Source organism: Stegodyphus dumicola, chromosome 2 (genome assembly GCF_044657685.1).
Source record: "Stegodyphus dumicola isolate Sdum_Otavi_A_Nest chromosome 2, ASM4465768v1".
Taxonomy (NCBI): Eukaryota; Metazoa; Arthropoda; class Arachnida; order Araneae; family Eresidae; genus Stegodyphus; species Stegodyphus dumicola.
The window spans coordinates 141,667,414-141,686,692 of NC_140769.1; the positions used below are offsets into that span (position 1 = coordinate 141,667,414).

At 33.6% G+C, this 19,279-nt stretch overlaps 1 protein-coding gene across 1 annotated transcript in view; it reads left to right on the forward strand.

The window, feature by feature from the left end:
- LOC118198069 (galanin receptor type 1-like) overlaps window positions 1–19,279 on the forward strand; it is a 677,895-nt gene that overhangs the window by 642,509 nt on the left and 16,107 nt on the right. Inside the window, exon 6 of the mRNA XM_085811151.1 lies at window positions 7,879–8,093. Coding sequence (XP_085667277.1) covers window positions 7,879–8,093 — 215 coding nt within the window. The remainder of the gene's footprint in view (window positions 1–7,878; window positions 8,094–19,279) is intronic.

Sequence of the window (19,279 nt, forward strand, 5' to 3'; positions counted from 1 at the left end):
GAAATAAAAGGGTGTTGGATGACGATTCTCCTCACCCAGGTTTTGGCGATCGGGTCGCATAAAAGCTCCGGTCGCCCTTTAAAAGGGGGAGTATATAAGGTATTTCTCCCGCCTTCCTAGCGTGCCTTCGTGGTTTAGTGGTCAACACACTGAGCCGGTATTTCAGTGTTCTATGGTTAGATTCCCGGCGAAGGCGATTGCTAATTTTTCAATCTCTCTTGGTTCCAAAAATCCTAATGACTCTACACTGGCACTAGAACTAAAAAAGGTTGTGGATGATGAATCTCCACACCCAGTATTTGGCGATTGGGTCCTCCAGTCGCCCTTTAAAAGGGGGAGTGTATAAGGTATTTCTCCAGCCATTGTGGTATAGTGGTCTACACGCTCAGCGCGTAATTGAGAGGTCCGCGGTTCGATTTCCGGCGGAGGCGTTGCTAATTTTTCATCTTTCCTGCTTCCAAAATATACTTAATGTCTCCACAAGATTAAGAATATGAACAAAAGTTTCTGAAAAAATGGTTTTTTAGAGTTGCATTTTATTATTTTTGTATAATTATTATTTTTAATTTTACAAATATAAACAAATTTTCACGAAAAAAAAATTCGAACTGCCCCAAAGTTCTTTTAATGTGATGGCTGCGCTTGATGCACCAATGCAGGTTGTCTTTTTTTTTTTTTTAGTCCAAAGGGGCAATTTGCCCAGGAGGACTATTAATTTCGTTTTGGCATTTTGCGTTCACTACAAGCGTTGTTTCACTTTTTAAATTGTTGCCACCAAATAAAATCGTCCTTTATTATATTTAAAGAAATTAAATAATCAAGAATCTGCATAAATGTATGTATGTTTCTCGCGTTGTGATAAAACAACGGTAAGTAGAGCCATTAAATTTTGAATAACGTAATCCTCCTGCGAATACGGGCACCTGAAAGCCAAAATTTGGAGTTTTATTTTAATCGATTTTAGATTTTGTAAAACTTTAACGAATTTTTGATAAACAAACTCAAGGATTTCAAAGTGAGCAACAGCAACGTTGTATAGAAGAAACATTTTTATCTCCAGCGTGGAAACCGCGTATCGGAAATTCTAAAGATATGTTCACTTTAAATTTCTCTTGCGATATTGCTCTTGAACTTAATTTTATGGTTTAATTAAGAAGAACATGATATTTAAGAAATAAAGGTAACACAAAACCTTTTTTTAAAAAACGCTATTTTAGACGTAATTTAAAATCTGAATTCTTTCAGATTATTTTTAATATTTACCACAAAATTACTGAACTAAATCACCTTGTTCAGAAGTATTCAACTTGTTTCTTCTCTTCCGTTCTACCTTAGTGGCTTTCCTGAGAACTGCCTTCAACGGGTAAAAGAGGGAAAAGTCAATAATGTTATAATCAGCTTTAATATAATGTGGTCCGAAAGCAGCTTTAATTTTTGGATATTTCTCTTTGATAGTTTTAAATTCCAAAACTTATGGTACCTATGTGTTTTGAATAACACTTGATCTATTTATATGATAATGTATCGATATTAATCAAAATTTAATTATCAATTTTAATACTTTTTTGTAATCAATGTGATCTTTATTATGCCTCTCATTTGCCAGTGCCTATTTAACTATCGATCTCAATCGACCCCTTGATCATCATAGGATCCTTTAAAATTTCATCGGCCATCGGGGTGTCCATAACGACCCTATTGGAAACCTCTGATCTAGACCCAGAAAGACTCAATTTCCCATTGGTCATGAGTAGTTTATGATGTGTTCGGAGCTTTAAACCATTGGTTATCTACTTTATAACGTCATATATCAAGACATCATAAGTCTAGACTAAAAATGACTGTTTTTTTATCATGAGTAGTTTTTATATCGTACTGCCATTTCTTCACACCCAAAGATCCTATCTATGTCGCAGTTGTAGGGTTAAAAGCACACATTTAAGGAGCTTCTTCTTCAGAAGCAGAAGCGTCTGAGCCAAGATTACTCAGTAAGCAATAAAGCTCAGTTTTGCTATGAATACATAGTGGTTGTTTAGCATTACTGAGAAGTAGCTCCAGACGTGCAGGTAAATAAACATCCATAATTTACCGTAGGTGAGTATGTATTATCCCCATGCGCTAGTTATTGTTTTACTGAAGAGACAAATATATTACAGCACATGTTACTACAGAGTTATTCTTGTCTTACATTTGGTACTGGATTCTAATGCATGACAGTTATAAATTGATTGAGCTTTTTACATTCTCTTGTTTTAAATATACAAGTCCATTACAATAAACATAAAATTGAAATTTTTCTACTGCCTAGATACATTGATATATTGTTTCTGGAAATGTACTTTTCATGGATGTATAGTAACTACAATTATGTATTTTTAAAATTTTGAGACAATATTGGTACATTATTGAGATACATGATCAATTTATGCAAATTTTTAACACATCTTGAATACTACTCTGTGAGGAATTTGACGCTGCATGTGAGAAAGAAATGTATTTCGGCGCTAATTCATAGTGTTCTTGAAATGGTATTACAGATCCTTAAATTTGGCATTCAGAGTTTTACCATTTTTGGTCTACTTAATTATTGTGTACGTTAATAAGCCCATTTCCACACCTCTTAAGAATTTCCTCCATAATTCTCAGTCCTTTATTCCTTAATAGTTTCATTTTTATAACATATTTTAAGTATCGTCAAATATTTTGCTTTGTTACCGTATAATAGGGGGATTAGAGATAAATTCACAGCTTCACAAGTAATGTTTTAGATCACTCCTTTCCTCACATTATAAGGTATTTCTCCTGCTTTCCTAGCGTGCCTTCGTGGTGTAGTGGTCAGCACACTGAGCCGGTATTTCAGAGGTCCGTAGTTCGATTCCGCGCGAAGGCCATTGCTCATTTTTCATCTTGCCTGCTTCCAAAAAATTCTAATGTCTGTACAGTGGCGCCCGAACTAAAAGGGTGTTGGATGATGATTCTCCTCACCCAGGATTTGGTGATTGGGTCCCTTAAAAACCCCAGTCGCTCTTTAAAAGGGGGTTGTATATAAGGTATTTCCACCGCCTTCGTAGCGTGCATTCGTGGTGTAGTGGTCAGTACACTGAGCCTGTATTTCAGAGGTCCGTGGTTCGATTTCCGGCGAAGGCGATTGCTAATTGCTCATCTCGCTTACTTCCAAAAAACTCCTAATGCCTCTACAACGTATTTCTAAAACTTTGAGACAATATTGGTACATTATTGAGATACATGATCACTTTATGTAACTTTTTGACACATCTTGAATACTACTCTGTAAGGAATTTGACGTTGTATATCGGAAAGAAATGTATTTCGGCGCTAATTCATAATGTTCTCGGAATAGCATTATAGATCCTTAAATTTGGCATTCAGTGCTTTACCATTTTGGGTCTACTTAATTATACTTAATTGTGTGCGTTAATAGCACATTTTCACACCTCTTAAAAATATATATTCCATGATTCTCATTCTTTTATTCCTTAATTGTTTCATTCTATAACATATTTTAGGTATGGTTAGATATTTTGCTTTGTTACCGTATAATATGGAGATTAAAGACAAATTCACAGCTTCACAAGTAATGTTTTAGATCACTCCTTTCCTCACATATCCAAAGGCAGGTGTTTGAAGTACTATTTCTACCGTAAAATTGTGTTAGAAATAGAACAATGATTCATTAGAAATCATTTGACCAATCGGCTGCATCTAGATTCGGAATTATACATTACGTGTTCATCTCGCCTTGGATATATTACAAATTTTCTAATAGCGCCTTGGAGTCTCGCTATTACAAAATTCTTGCAATAGTAATTTTTCAATATTTATGGTGTGACATTTAATGTGGAACTAATACCATTTAATTTCTCTTCTATTTTCTTGAATATTGTTTGTTGCATCTTTTACATGTTGGTCTGCAATTTTATTACCTATGTTTATTACAATGCGTTTACACAATTCAGTTGGATTATTTATATACAATAAATTACAACTTATTTTTAAGTTTTACGTTACCATATGTCGTTGGGTATCCAGCAAATACATCCTAACTTACTTACTTACTTACTTAGAGCCTCAATTGTTTTGGTAACACACAGCATGCCAAACCCTTATAGAGCTAAGCGACTTACGGCTATATCTTGAAAGGAAAAAGAAAGTATGAAGGATGTAAAATACCTTTTTATTAAGAAATTAAGAATTATTTTATCAAATAAATTGAACAGAAAGCGCTGCTGGCGCTTACAAATGTTGAGTTTCTACTTCCTCTTAGGGAGGAAACTAATGAACAGACAGGTGAAACCGTAACTAAATAAATATCAACAGAGAACTCAACTCTTAAGAGTTAGCTAATTTCCACACTTTTAGCGATCGTATAAGTGAAAATATAGTGCATTGCGTTGTATATTAAGCATCCGGGACGCATATTTCACAAGTGTACATCTGTGTAGCCACCGAGGGAGTGGCTTTTAGGATGGACGAATGGGCATCCAGTAATATTTCTATCATGTTACATGATCTTTCGTGTGCTTTAAGATTTAAAAAAGATGGTTGAAAATATTCTGCCACGCAATTTTCTGTAATAAAATAATTAAAGCATCGTCGATTTCTTTTGAAAATTTTCATTGCGAAGTTAGATCAAATACCTATAGGCAATTGCGAAGATTTCACTACCTGGCTGAAAGAATTTTAAATAAACAAAACACACGTTGGAGTCTCAGCAAAACTATCAGTCTGAAATATTACTTAATAAGTGGTAAATAAGATGACGAAAGAAATATGTGATAAACATCTGAACCCAAATGCTATCTTTACATAAAACTAAGCATATGAGAAAAATATTTACACCAATAATATATGTAAATAGAAGTCAGCACTTTTATTGCAGTCTATATGAAAAAGATTTTCTATAATAATAGCCAATGCAGAATCTTATTCAAAGTGAACTTTCCCAATTTTTCATTTGTATAAATTTAGTGTGTTAAATTTCACGTTTAATAACTGCTCACTCTTATGTTTTGTCTGCACAAGAAATACTCATCATACAGAATAAATTTATTTTATTCACAACGAATATATTCAATTTATTCACAACGAATATATTCAATTTATTCACATATAACTTTTAATGTTAACAATGGATATACTCAGGTCATATGCAATTTGTATTCTGAATCTTACACTTTAAAAATCAAAAGAATGCAAGCATTCAAATAAGAAAACACTAGATTCATTGTAATACTTCCCGCCTTTCTCAGCTCAATTAAAATAAAACTTTACACTTGAATTCTTTTAATCCACAGGTGTTAGTAAATGCATAATATTCGAGGCTAATTGTCATTTCCTCAAAAGCGATAATATGCAGTGAACATCAATCCAAATGTTAATGCGTGATAAAAATCGTGAAAGTGAAATGTCAGCGATTAATTAAACTCATAAAACGAAAGCACTACGGGATTTTGTACTATTACGCCATACATTTATAACTGCGAAACAAATACAAATTAAAACGTAAACAACATACGCTCACATGCACGAAGATTTAGCGTCACAAGAGCAATAGAAGCTCATTGGTCCATTTTCGAAACTCCTCCCTCAGTGGCTACGCTGATGTGCACTTGTGAAATATGCATCCGGGACCGTGCCGTGAGAGGATCGTGTAAACAAGATGTAAAATCAATATACATATAAGAAAACACATAAAAGATATAAAGAAAACATAAGAAATAGGTTTCCAGATTAAAATACAAGTTTATTCAAATTCCTCAACAATTATAATTAAATTTCACATCCTAGGTAATCGAAACTAAATTTTCTTAATTTTTTACACATGTGAATTTTTTAATTTCTATCATTTTACACATTTTAATCAAGGATTTGCAAATCTGCTTTATGACCCATTTAATTTAACTTGAACTACTGCTGTAATTTCTAGAATGTTAAAAAAAACACATTATCTGAATTCAACATCTATACTAAGGATGATTTCACAAAATAAACTATATTTTTGTACCAAAATTAACTCGTTAAACTTTGTCATTTTTAGTTTCAGAAAAGAAAGAAGGGGAAGTGGAAACAATTTTCAGCCATTTAGAATTAATTTAAAGATTCAATGTTGGTTTTAAAATTCCAAGGAAGTGCCTGGAACTTTACTTAAAATTCATAGGAATACATCAAACACAGAAAAAGGACTTATCTTAGGTAGACATCTTGAAGTGGAGAACTCGTATCCTAATTCTAGGCTTTCGATGAACGGCACTCCCCTCGGTTACAAGTCGAAGTTCAGAGCACATCATCCTGTCTTGGCACTTTTAGCGAAACACGCTGCCGCGTAACTGGTTTCCATAGACGAAATTCACTCTGGAAGGCAAGAGAACCGCTGGTCCCGCACGGCTGCCCGCATAGACTCTCAGCTCCACCAGGAAAATCGTAGACAAGTCTGCGGCCGGCTAGTATAACTGCCGTTCCCTGCCGTAGGCACAACTGGAAGACGATCTACCCTGGCTTATTCATCACCAGAACTCCAAGTGCAGTTCCTCACCGTCGAAAAGTCTGTCCAAAAGTCTCTTTAGATACTTCAGTCTTCAATCTCGCCTCTTAGCCAAAACGCAGCCGGGGAGCATATTTGCCGCTCCCCGCCGGAAAACACATCTCACGACGAATTACATCTCCTCCTTTCTACCGCTCAACCCAGAGCAAGTTCGAAGTTCCCGTCTTAGTCAAAAGGTCAGTCCCAAAAGTGATTCAAACTCGAATTCTTCTCGTCTCCTTCACAAACACGGGCTCCCACAATGGCTTCATTTATCGCCCCCTTAATCTGGACAAAATTTGCGTTTCTTTCCCCGAATGACAGAACTAGTGTGATCACACATGCGCGCCCCTCTTCACTTAGCCAACAACCGGATCCCCGATCGCCAAAACCAGAATGACTTACATCGAAAGTTAAGTGGCAACCTCTGACCCTTCTGTCACGTACTTCCTGTCCTAAAGGTCAATTGCACAAAATGAAATTTCTTCTAGAACATTCTAAAGGACAAAACAACGCGCGAAATCATGACTTAGCAAAATCGCCTCCCTTCCTAGCTTCTTTTCACAATGAATCAAAGCTTGGACAAAAATTGCAAATAAAAGGAAAGTAAATAATATTCTTTGAAACTAAATAATATTCTTAGAAGCATCTGTTTTTCCCCAAAATTAAAGCATTAAAATAAATAATTCAGAATCAAATAAAATTAAGATTTTCTTAAATCAGAAAATCATTCACCTAGTTTTTTATAACGCGATCAGACAATTATCTACACAACACAAATCAGCCACATTTTTGGAGCAAATTAAAAATTAAATTAAAACTAAATATGTTTCATTTGGCCAAACACTACGCAGAGGATATTTAAACGCAAAAGTTTGCTTTAACGTACATAGGAGAGTGACAGCACTATTTGCAAGATTAAAGCAACTTCGTAGACAGGAAAGCTATCATAGAATATTAACTAGTCACGTGATCTTCAACAGGCGGAACACGCTCTGAGTAAAGCACTCTCAAACTCTCACTTCAATACACACGAGCTAAAATTTGTATTCTGGTGGCAAAACGAAAAGGGAGAAGTTACAGTAAAGTTTCCGAATATAAAATAATTGGTTTATTAAAATAAGTACCTTACACAAAGCTCACATTTTCATTTTTTTCAAATATCAACCAGAGTGTGATTTGTCAAACTGCATATGTTGTTTTGTTGCTTTAAGTACCTAAGGTAAAATTCTGGCGTCCAGCCTAATTCTATTTCTTACTTGTCGCTTTAATTTGTTAAGTAAACTGTCGTGATTTTTCTTTCTGTTCCAATAACTTTTCCTTCATTTTATTTACAGCGAATTTATCCAATAACGTACTACAACAACCATACGAGTATAACAGCTTTTTATTGCTGGGATTCGAATGACGAAGTTGCTTTTACTGTCGCTGTTTACCAGCTCGTTGCTATGTTCATAGTTCCAGCATTTTTTATGACCATCTGCTACATTTGTGTCATTCGAGAGCTGTGGAGTAGTACCAGAACTGTTGCTGCTATGACAAGACCGAACGAGTAAGTGCTGATTGATTGTATGCATTGATTTTTGTAACATTCCAAATTTATACCAATCGTAGCAAAAATGTAAATTTAATGTATTCATATATCTTTTTAAAGTAAATAATGTATATATTCATATACATTTATAAAATTTATTAAAGTATTCATATATATTTTTCAAGTAAGAAATATAGTTTTATTAAGACACAATAACACGCCGAATAAATACTAATTCAGAAGTCAAACAACAAAAATCAGCATCATATTTACAAAATTTTCACAGGACTAGTTTCGATGGTTTTACCGAACCACCATCCTCAGCTGCAAAACGCAATTGAACAAGATAGGAAATAATGATTAGATAAGATAAGAAAGCCTAGACAAGAATAAGCAAGTGGCGCCATCTGTTGGCTAATTTGATGAGCTAATTTCTCTCACTCAACTCTGTTTAAACCAAAGCCATTTTCTTTTACAAAATAAATATTACAAGCAAACTGACGGATTAGTCATGGGAAGCCCCCTCAGTGCCATCCTGGCTGATAACTACATGCATTATTATGAATCAAAATAGTTTGAAACTTTAAACTTCCCGGCATGGTTACTACGTACGTAGACGACACTTTTACTCTGTTTGAAGGTAATAAAGATGATTTAAATAAAGTTCTTTCAACAATGAATTCTATTGATCCTGCTATTCAGTTCACTTTTGAACTTGAGACTTGCAATTCTCTTCCGTTTCTCGACATTCTGGTCACACGTAACACATCAAAGTTCAGTACTAAGGTTTACCGTAAGCCTTCATCGGTTTGCCTTCCACCAGACTTTAAATCATGTCATCCGACTAAACAAAAGTTAGCTTCATTTTATTCCTATTTTTCCGTGCTCTTCAAGTTTGCTCCTCCAAACTAGCCCTTGATGAAGAACTAAATTATTTAAAAGCAATAGCTATTGACAGGGGCTTTTCACCCAACATTATTAATCAAGCAGTTAAAAGATTCTCATCTCAACACACTAAAAGGCACACTCTTGTTTTAGGAGATTATACAAATTCTGTTGTCATTCCCTTCTTTCCATCAATTAGCTATAAAGTTGCACATATTTTGCAGAAATTTAACTTTCGGGTTATTTACTCTCCCATCAATAAAATTCCGAGTTCCATACTGAAGGACCCCATTCCGGATATGAATTCCTGGGGTATTTATAGGATTTCTTGCCAGTGTGGTTTAATTTATATTGGTCAAACTAAGAGAGCCTTAAAATTTTGCGTCAAGGAACATGAGGCATATGTTAGAAAAAAGGAAACACAGAAGTCTTCTGTTGCTCAACATTGTTCGTCCGAAAACCACAGTTTCAATTTTTCTGCTGCCAAAATTATGCAAAAAACATCTTCCATTGTAGAACTGGATTTTCTAGAGGAATTTCACATTCATAAAAATCTTTCTGTTCTAGTTAACGATCCTAATTCCAATCCAAATTTGCCTACGGTCTTTAAAGAAATTATGTTTTAGTTCTGGTTTAGCCAACAGATAGGCCACTTGCTTATTCTTGTCCAGGCTTTCTTATCTTATCTAATCATTATTTTCTATCTTGTTCATTTGCGGTTTTGCAGCTGAGGATGCTGGTTCGGTAAAACCATCGAAACTAGTCCTGTGAAAATTTTGTAAATATAACGTTGATTTTTGTTGTTTGACTTCTGAATTAATATAGTTTTATATTTGTATTTTTAAGAAAGGTATTTAATTAAAAAATATATTTGCATTCGTTGAAATTTTTTTCTTTATTTTATAAATGCTTAAAAATATCATTTGTACATTTAATCAATAGTTTTTAAAAATATTTCTGATTTAAACTTATTTTAATATTTGTAATAAGCGGTCTTATATCAATGTAATGTTAAGAGCATCTTTTATAAATAAGTCACAAACCATTTCCCATCCGGCTTAAAAGATGTAAATTTGAATACGTTTTGTTGCTGTAATCACAAATATTTAGCTTAGCCATACTTATTGACTGTAGACAAGAGTTCTGTAATTAATTTCTCACTATATTAGTCGTATTATCACAAAACTTTGTGTTAGCTATTGTCTGAGTCTTAACATGTGAACAAATAGTGAAGCATTATTAGAACTCGCCAATCAATAGATGGTATTTCTAAGGGTCACTCGTTAGATTAGAACACAATTAATTTAATACCTTACAAGTTATAAGCTTTATAATTTAGGAATTTCAGTTAGTCATGAAGCTATTTTTATCTTACTGGACGTGCTTTTACAAACTTCAGTAACAAAATTATTAACGTATATATGAAAAATTTATATGCTTACGGATTTGGTATTTAAATAGCTAATGTTAGTTGAATTATAAATTAAATTGTTTTATTCCCCGTGCAATGCAGCGCGTGACGAATATTAAAGGAAAGCTAAGCCGGGAAATTAAAAATACAAGAGCACGTATATTTAACATTTAATAAATAAATATCTCTTTTTGATTTCAAGAAAGTACTAGAAAGTTCTCCAGTGCGATTTAAAATCTTATAAAAGGAGGAAAACCTCTCAATCCGTAGTTGTTACTGGATTTTAGTTAGTTTGTTGTTGTTTTAAGAGTTTGTTTAGAAAACTGCTCTTGTTGACTGTAGCGAATTCGTGGATTAGCTTTCTTTAGCTGTTTTGAATTAAGTTCTCTTGAACGTTTGAGTAGTTAAAAGATAGCTACTGTGAGATATTGTAATACTGCACGAATATCTGAGGAAATTTAAGCATTTTTGTTGTGATAATAATAAATTTTGTTCATTTTTCATCGGGCTTGTGCATTCATTTCATAACGAACCCGTACGCACGCAACAATATTTTTGGAAATATGAGATATAATTCAAATAGTACATGTATGTTATTGTGGAAATCAATACTTGAAATTTGTAATTAATTGAACTGGAATTGGTAATCAAAATGCTTAAATAACAGAAGGCAAATTTAAGCAATTAAAACAAAAACAAACAAAAAAAAAAAAAACAAGAGAATTATTATTGATTCAACAGAAAGATTTCGACTTTTCAAGGGAAATTGGAATCCCTCTATACAATTACCAAGAATTCTTGGGAATCGTGTTTCGTCCTTTCGCATTTCTAAACAAAATCTCCATTACAGTTTTAAATTTTCTAATCAGTTTTACAAAATCTGAATTTAAATCTTGAAAAAGGTAAGAAATGGGTAAAAATTTCCCGACGCGATGATAGACAATTAATTTTAAAAATAAGTATGGTATTCATACAGAACAATACTTACGCTTAAAAATAATAATAAATGAAATTGTATATGAAAAATAAAATAAAAATTAACAAGCGAATGAAATGAAAGAAATATACAAATAAAAGTCTATTAAACAGTGGGATTTTACATATTAATATGCCAAAATTATGCGTAAATATTTTCTTACATTTTACCCTAACCAAAGGTGATTTCAAAATGGCGTGTTCTCATTCATTGATATATTCTCTATTAAATTATATATATGTGTGTGTGTGTGTGTGTGTATTTGTACTATATATATATATAGCATTTCAATAAACTCTCAATTAATCAGGGACCAATTAATCGGGTTCAGGATTAACAAGTCCGATTTAAAACCGAGTTTCGCAATAAGTAAATTCTAAAAAGAAGCTAACGCATAGCACAATCATAATAAAACAACGTTATCTCAAACTATCAAAGTAAAACAAAAGTGTCTATACAAAATAAAAAGTAAACACATAAAAAAATTAAATCTTTCATATTTCAAATTACGCCCAAAGGAACGTTTTATTCATTTACATATATGTTTCGAGAGCATTTGGTCTAATGTTCCTTTGGGCTAAAGTAGTTAAAAACAGCCTATTTTTTAGAATTCCCAATAGATAGTCTCGTGCGCTAGAGATAAAAATGTTTTTCTCCGTACAGTGTTGCCACTGTACGCTTTTAAATCGTTGCGTCTGTTAATCATATTTCGTTAAAGGTTCACAAAATTTGTAGTACACAATACAATATTTAAAAACAGCCTACCTTCAGAATTTCGGATAGACAATCTTGCGCCCTAGAGATAAACGTGTTTTTTCCCGTACACTGTTGCCATTGCTGGAACTGAAGTCATTGGGTGTTTTAAACAAAAATTCGTTAAAGTATTACAAAATATGAAATATGCAATAAAACAAATTCGAAATTCAAACTTCCATTGTTTTTTCACAGTGCAAGAAACATACATAGATTCAAGCTGATTCTTCATTATTTAATTTCTTTAAATATAATATAATACAGGGCGATAATATTTGGTGGCAACAGTTTGCAAAGTGATTCAGCCTTTTATAGTGATTCAGTGCAATATCTCGTTTTTAGACTAATAGCCCTTCTGGGCTAACACTCCTTTGGGTAAAAAAAAAAAAAAAGAAAAACGCGATACCTAAACTGATAGCAACCGATGCCTTAATATTTTGAAATTGTTCCATCTGAATTAATGTGAAATTTAATTCTATGGAATTTGCAATAACCTTTGTACAGTAACAAGCAATGCGTTATAGCAAACTTTCTGATCAGAGATTTTAAATTGTGAATACTCTTCTTTAACATCATTTCACTTAAATGTTCCGTTTCCAATAATGCTTATTCTCTCTTTTAGCACGCGTTTCTTTTGTTTTCAGTATCAGTTCTGTTAAAATAACGATATGAATTTATTTTCTAATTTAAACGGCTTCATAATATACTTAAATCGTTAATATTTCTTTGCTGTTAATTGCACATTTTTCTGTTTTCCTGTATTTTTTGAATTGCCCTCGGTTTAATCACTGTGGCCGTTCCTGGTATTACCTGTATCGAGCAGAAGTCAACTGTAATAATGTATGAAGTAGAATGAAGAAACCATAAAGAAAATCTAGGGTGATAATTAATTTTAATTAACAATGTTAATTAACTGCATTTATGTCTTTTTTCTGTAACTATATAATGTGGCCGTTCCTTATAGTAATCAACCATTGTATAGTATACACTATGCTTGTATAAATCAAACATAAAAGAGTAGTACAAGTTTTGACAGTTAAAACATAAAATTCATTACTTGATTTCTAATGGCGATTATTTATTTCATAACATATATAATACGTGGAGTTTGATCGTGGGGAATATTTGGCAGTTATACGATCTGGGTCTGAACTGATGGATGTCAAAATTAATCTCATCATGAATTTCGTAACCAAACTCTGTCAAACTATTGTCTCCAAATCCTAACAGCTATATAATTAAGGTCGTCAGACCAATTGCCATTATGTCTAGAATATGTGCTTCTATCTTCCAGATAAGCTCTTCATTGTTTTGTTATTGATCTGCATGTCTAATTACAGATTAACTAGTTATCAAGAAACATGACACAATATGCAAATGCTCCATGAAAAAGGAAATATTACATTTGTTGAACGGAGCGTGCTGTTGAACAAGACTTTAAAGTCTCGTTGAACGGAGCGTGCTGTTGAACAAGACTTTAAAGTCTCGTTGAACGGAGCGTGCTGTTAAACAAGACTTTAAAGTGAGCAATATGAGAATTCGTCCATTATCTTTTTTAAAACTATAAAGTATTTCTCCCGCGTTTCTAGCGTGCCTTCGTGGTGTAGTGGTTCTGCACGCTGGGCCGGTATTCTAGAGGTCCGTGGTTCGATTCCCGGCGGGGGCGGTTGCTAATTTTTCATCTCTCCGGTTTTCCAATTTACGTAATGTCTCTATAAGTGGCACTCGAACTAAAAGGGTTGTGGATGATGATTCTCCGCACCCAAGATTTGGCGACTAAATCCCCTAAAACCCTAGTCTCCCTTTCAAAGGAGAAGTATATAAGGTATTTCTCCCGCCTTTCTAGCGAGCCTTCGTGGCGTAGTGGTTCTGCACGCTGGGCCGGTATTTCAGAGGTCCGTGGTTCGATTCCCAGGTGAAAGCGGTTGCATATTTTTCCTCTTGCCTGCTTCCAAAGAAATCCTAATGTCTCTACAAAACATGCAGCGTATTTAGCTGAAAAAAAATTAAAATTTTTGTGCAGCATATGGGTTTAAACCATTAAAAAAATTTTGAATATGTTAGACTCTGTCTAACTCTTTAAACGTAGCCTGCCAATAAAAAATTCAAAACACGATTTATAGCTAAAAAGTCGTTATAATTTTTAAATTGCAGCCAGAATTATATACTCAGATCTCTATCTGAAGCTTGAAACTATATTAAATAGTTTCAAAAGACCTAATAGTTTAATAATTAATCTCCAAAAAATCACCCGTTTTAAATCAACTATGCAAAAATATCACACCAAATGGCAGGAAAAAAGACTCCCTACTACATTATTCCTCTGCCAAAAAAAAAAAAAAAAAAAAATCTTTCGAGTTGAGATTTTTGCACTTGTTGAATAGAGAAAAGACTTGATTTTTCAAGTCATTTCTTAGCGCATTCTTTACACTTTTTAGCATTTTCATCTTTTACTGTGTTTGCGCATTTTAAGTGATTTTGTATACGTAAGCTGCTGACTCAAGAATGAAACAATGGCGGTGGAATATGCTCGAGAACTGTTCTTTGAAAAGTTGAAAATAAATATCATTCACAACAAAGAATCCAAAATAATGCGAAAAAAAAAAAAAGGACACAAAAAGTACGGTGGATCTAACTCCGCAGTTTTAGGACAAAGAAGGCCATCGGGAAGATTTGGACTATAATTTATGCGGTAAAGAACAATCGTTGTTTATTCATTATTTAGCGTATAAAATCGAGATAACTTTCTTCCATAGTTCAGACAAGCTATAAATGGAAAAGGCCATGACAAAAGCAGCGGGAAAGACTTGCTTCTGGGTACGATAACAAGTTTCTTCTGTCTATGTCAGGAGTTCTCAACCGGTGTTAAGCAAAATATTTTTAACTATTAAACTCAAAAATTAAAACCCCAACATCCTAATTGAGGTTTTTTCTCTAACACTCTTAAATTTATGCAATCTTAACTTTGTTCAAGAGTGATGGTGGCAGTAGTACTTTATAGTGGTGGTACTACAAGTTTTTAATTTTTGTTTAGATGTTACGCGTTAGTCAAAAGGTTGAGAATCACTGGTCTAAGTGACCCTAACCTTTTTGTGTTTCAGACTCTGCAGCAAGGATCAAGTTACACGACTGGATTAAACCATTTTCGGATTATGAATACAATTCTAAAATTATAAAGACTTTTTAGCGATATAACATGTTTTGAAATTTTCATTGACAGGCTACGTTTGAAAAGTTAGACAGAGTCTAAAATATTCAGTGTTCTTTTTAAAGGTTTTAAAAATAAAATAAAATTTTTATTTTTTTCAGCTAAATATGCTGAATTTTTTAAAAACGATAATGGAAGAATTCTTATATTGCTCACTTTAAGTCTTGTTCAACGGCACGCTCCGTTCAACAAATGTAATATTTCCCTTTTGATAGAGCATTTGCATATTGTGTCATGTTTCTTGATTACTAGTTAATCTGTAATTAAAAATGCAGATTTATAGCAAAATAATGAAGATAGAATCTATCTGGAAGATAGAAGCATATATTCTAGACATAATGGCAATAGGTCGGACGACCTTAATTATTTGCCTGTTAAGATTTGGAAACAACAGTTTGACAGAGTTTGGTTACGAAATTCATGAGAAGATTAATTTTCACATCCTTCAGTTCAGACCCAGATGGTATTCATATGTCTACAAATATCATCGTAAGATTGCTCTCGTAAATATTGAGACTTCTAGTTTCTATAAAGTTGGATGCCAAGAAATATCGCGGTGTTTATATTGACAATAATTACAGTGGTGTTACATGATCACGTGTGTAGGGAAAAGTCTGAGTAACTGCATGAACATAACTACCGCTTAGCCACATCCACAAGAGTCGACAGGATCTAAATCTGGCGAGCAGAATAATTGCTGAAGTGATAACATGTTGTATTTAACGAAAAACTCAGTAATAGTGTATGCTGGATGGCACGAAGCATTGCTGTTGTTCAGAATCCAGTACACCTGTTGTATTTTGAACAGAATTAATGCATACGGCACAATAACAATGATCACTGATGCTGCTCTGACACAAAATCATTCCATATTTTCTAGGGTTGATGCTCATGGAAAATCTTAGAGATCACCCTTCAAGGGACGTTCTTTCCGCATTTAATGTCCTGGCGCCGTTGTAGGCGATTCATTGCTGAAGTAGTGAAAATCGCAGACATAACACACATGATTACACAAAAAGTACTATAGTTCCCGTAGTGTGCCTAGGAGGTAATTTGAGACTTATTTTGTGCATGATATTGGATGATTTATTTATACAGAAAGAAACGGCATTATTTAGCTTAATAGTTTTCCTAAATAATAAGAAAAATGCGATTTATCGAAAATTTAAAGTGTACGATTGGAAAACAATAGAAGCGAAGCATGAAAGAAAAAAAAAAGCAAAAAGGAAATATTTTTTTTTTTTTTTTTTTTTTTTTTTTTTTTTTAAATTTCTTTCGGAAAACTTCGATTAAATAAGAATTACAAAATAACCAAAAACGAAATCGAGTCTTTTCCAAGAGAGGTAAAGAATATGAGGAGCTCGTAAGCTAATGAGGACAAACGAAATGTATGTGGAAGGCTGTAAAGCAGCAAATGAAATTAATGAATGTGAAAAATCTATCAAAAAATTTCGATAGCAAACCATTACTCTTGAAGATATTTTAGGGTAAAATAATCATCTTGATGGTCAACTGAAATGAGTTTTCGAGTCTATCGAAGAGACATGAAATGACTAGCATCTATTAAAATCGTAACCAAGCCTGAAAAAAATTTAGTCTACCTTCAAATGGCAGTAGAATTATTTATTAAAATGAAATCCTTTGCATAAGCATTTATTTCCAACTTACTTTTATAGAAAATAAATAATTACAAAAATTAGTTAAACTTCATTTATTTTCAAATATAGCTCTACTTAATTAATCCACAAGCTATGATAAAGTGGCACTGATAGCACTAAATGTTACATCAATTGCAATCTTAGCACCTGGACTTTTCTAACTCCTTGTTAGTTAATTCAAAACATCCGTAATCGTCACTTAAATTCCTTTTCGTCATTCTAAAGCTTTTGAGAAGTTCTGACTGTACTTTCTTCAGCTACTTCTTAGCTTTTTTTTTTACGTGTGTTTCTTATTGAATTCTCTTCTCTTTTGAGCTATAGTGGTCAGAGGGGGAAGATTATTAAAAATTAAGGATATGAGAACATCCAATTCTAGCAATTTCTCGTCCTCTGTTCTGTGTCGTAACTTATATATTTAGAACGATTTCCACAGATAAACTCTGAAGAGTTTTATTATTGTCTAACTACAACCTCACGCCTACCAGATACAGCAGCTGGTGGTAGCGATTGTGCCCATTTCCGTTTTGGGGAATCGCAAGGACTTTTTCTCCTGCCTTGTGAATTATTATTATAGACATGCCTAAGAAGGGGCAAACTTACCAATCAAGATGCATTGCGTTTTGTGCACCAGTGACAGAATAGCAGAAAATGCTCCAAAACACTCTAAATTTATAGAATAAAGTCCGAAACGCAGCTCCGGGAAGAATAGAAAGATTTTTCTTACTGCCTTGTAGCTGCTCTGGCGAAAGTTGAATCCAGGTGTGCTGCGCTAAGATAACGGTAGCTAGAGAAGCGGATATCTGCATATGAATGTGATTTCATTTTCTTTTCTCCGCTTGGGAGAAAAAGGTAAATTAACCTAGTGTAAGGATTGTGCATCTTTTTGTTTTGAGAAGCCTCAACTCTTTGCCGCCCTCAAAATATTTTTCGAGAAAAACCCCACAGCCGGCTAAGGGACTGACAACTTAAGGACTCTGGTTGAATTATCTTAATGTGAACCAACGATTTATGCAGAAAATATTTGTGTACACAGTCTAGAAGCGCTTCACTACTTCAGATATTTCATTTAATACTAGCTTAAATTTTAATTCAAAATAGCAAATGGGTGCAGAAAATTTAAAACATAAAATTTCGAATTTCTTGAGCCACATGAATATTACAACTAAAAATATAAATTCAAAAAGTTACAGACTATTCTGTAACTTGAAGGGCAAAGTCTTGTCTTCCGCAGAGATGTAATTATTAATTTAGTGGATATTATTTTTGTAATATCTGCCTATCTGTCAAGGAATGTGTTAATTCTCTTTTCGAAGCATTTTTAGGATTTCTAGAAAAATATACATTTATTAGATTTTGTTTTCTTGTGCCTCAATTTTGCTAGAACGAAAATATTGCAGTGACCTTGTAAGGTACCCGAAGTGGGCGCAGCCCAACCCACCTAACCAAACTTATGGTCATAACACGCCACATGACCTTATAAGGTATTTTCTTCCTCCTTTCTGCATATATTTATGCTGTAATGGTAGCATTCGAGAAGTCAATGTCTGAGTCCCAACGAGGGCATTGCACATTTTTATGTCTTCTGCCTCAAAAAGAAAAAAAAAACTGATTGTACAGTGGCGCCCGAAAAAAAAAAAAAAAAAGATGGTGGATGGTAATTCTTCACCACTAGGATTTTGCGATTGCGTCCCCTAATCTTCAGTTGCCCTTTTTTTTTCTCCCTCCTTTCTCCCTCCTTTCTGCATGCTTTCGTGGTGTAACAGTAGCACACTCGGCGCGTATTCGAGAGGTACAGGTTCGAGTCCCGGCGAGGGCATTGCGCATTTTTCACGTCTCCCGCATCAAACGAGCCTAATGACCCTACAGTCTTAATAGCTAATAATTGAAAAGATATTAATATGTACTGTTGACAAATGGGAGAAAGTTTCCAGTTTATTATCTTTTATTGAACCACTCTTGTATGGCTAAAAATCATTTAAAATTACATAATTGTTAATTTGATGCTTCTATTAACAGTTTGGTTAGTTCCAATAATTCACCCTTAAATCCCACCACATGCAGAGCAAAACCTTTTTTAGAGGGAATACGAGTTCTATTACGAAACTTATTTTCCTTTTAGACTCAACCATCATGTTTTTTAAGTAACATGAAAATAAAGAATCCTTTCTTCCCTTTTCACTGTCGCAATGAACTCTACTTCATGTCTTGTGAACAGATAAATGCAAACTTATAACTTGCTATTGATAGGTTTTAGTTATGAATTCGTGTAGGCTCGAATACCAGTACAAAAAAATTTTTGGATTGCTTTCAAGT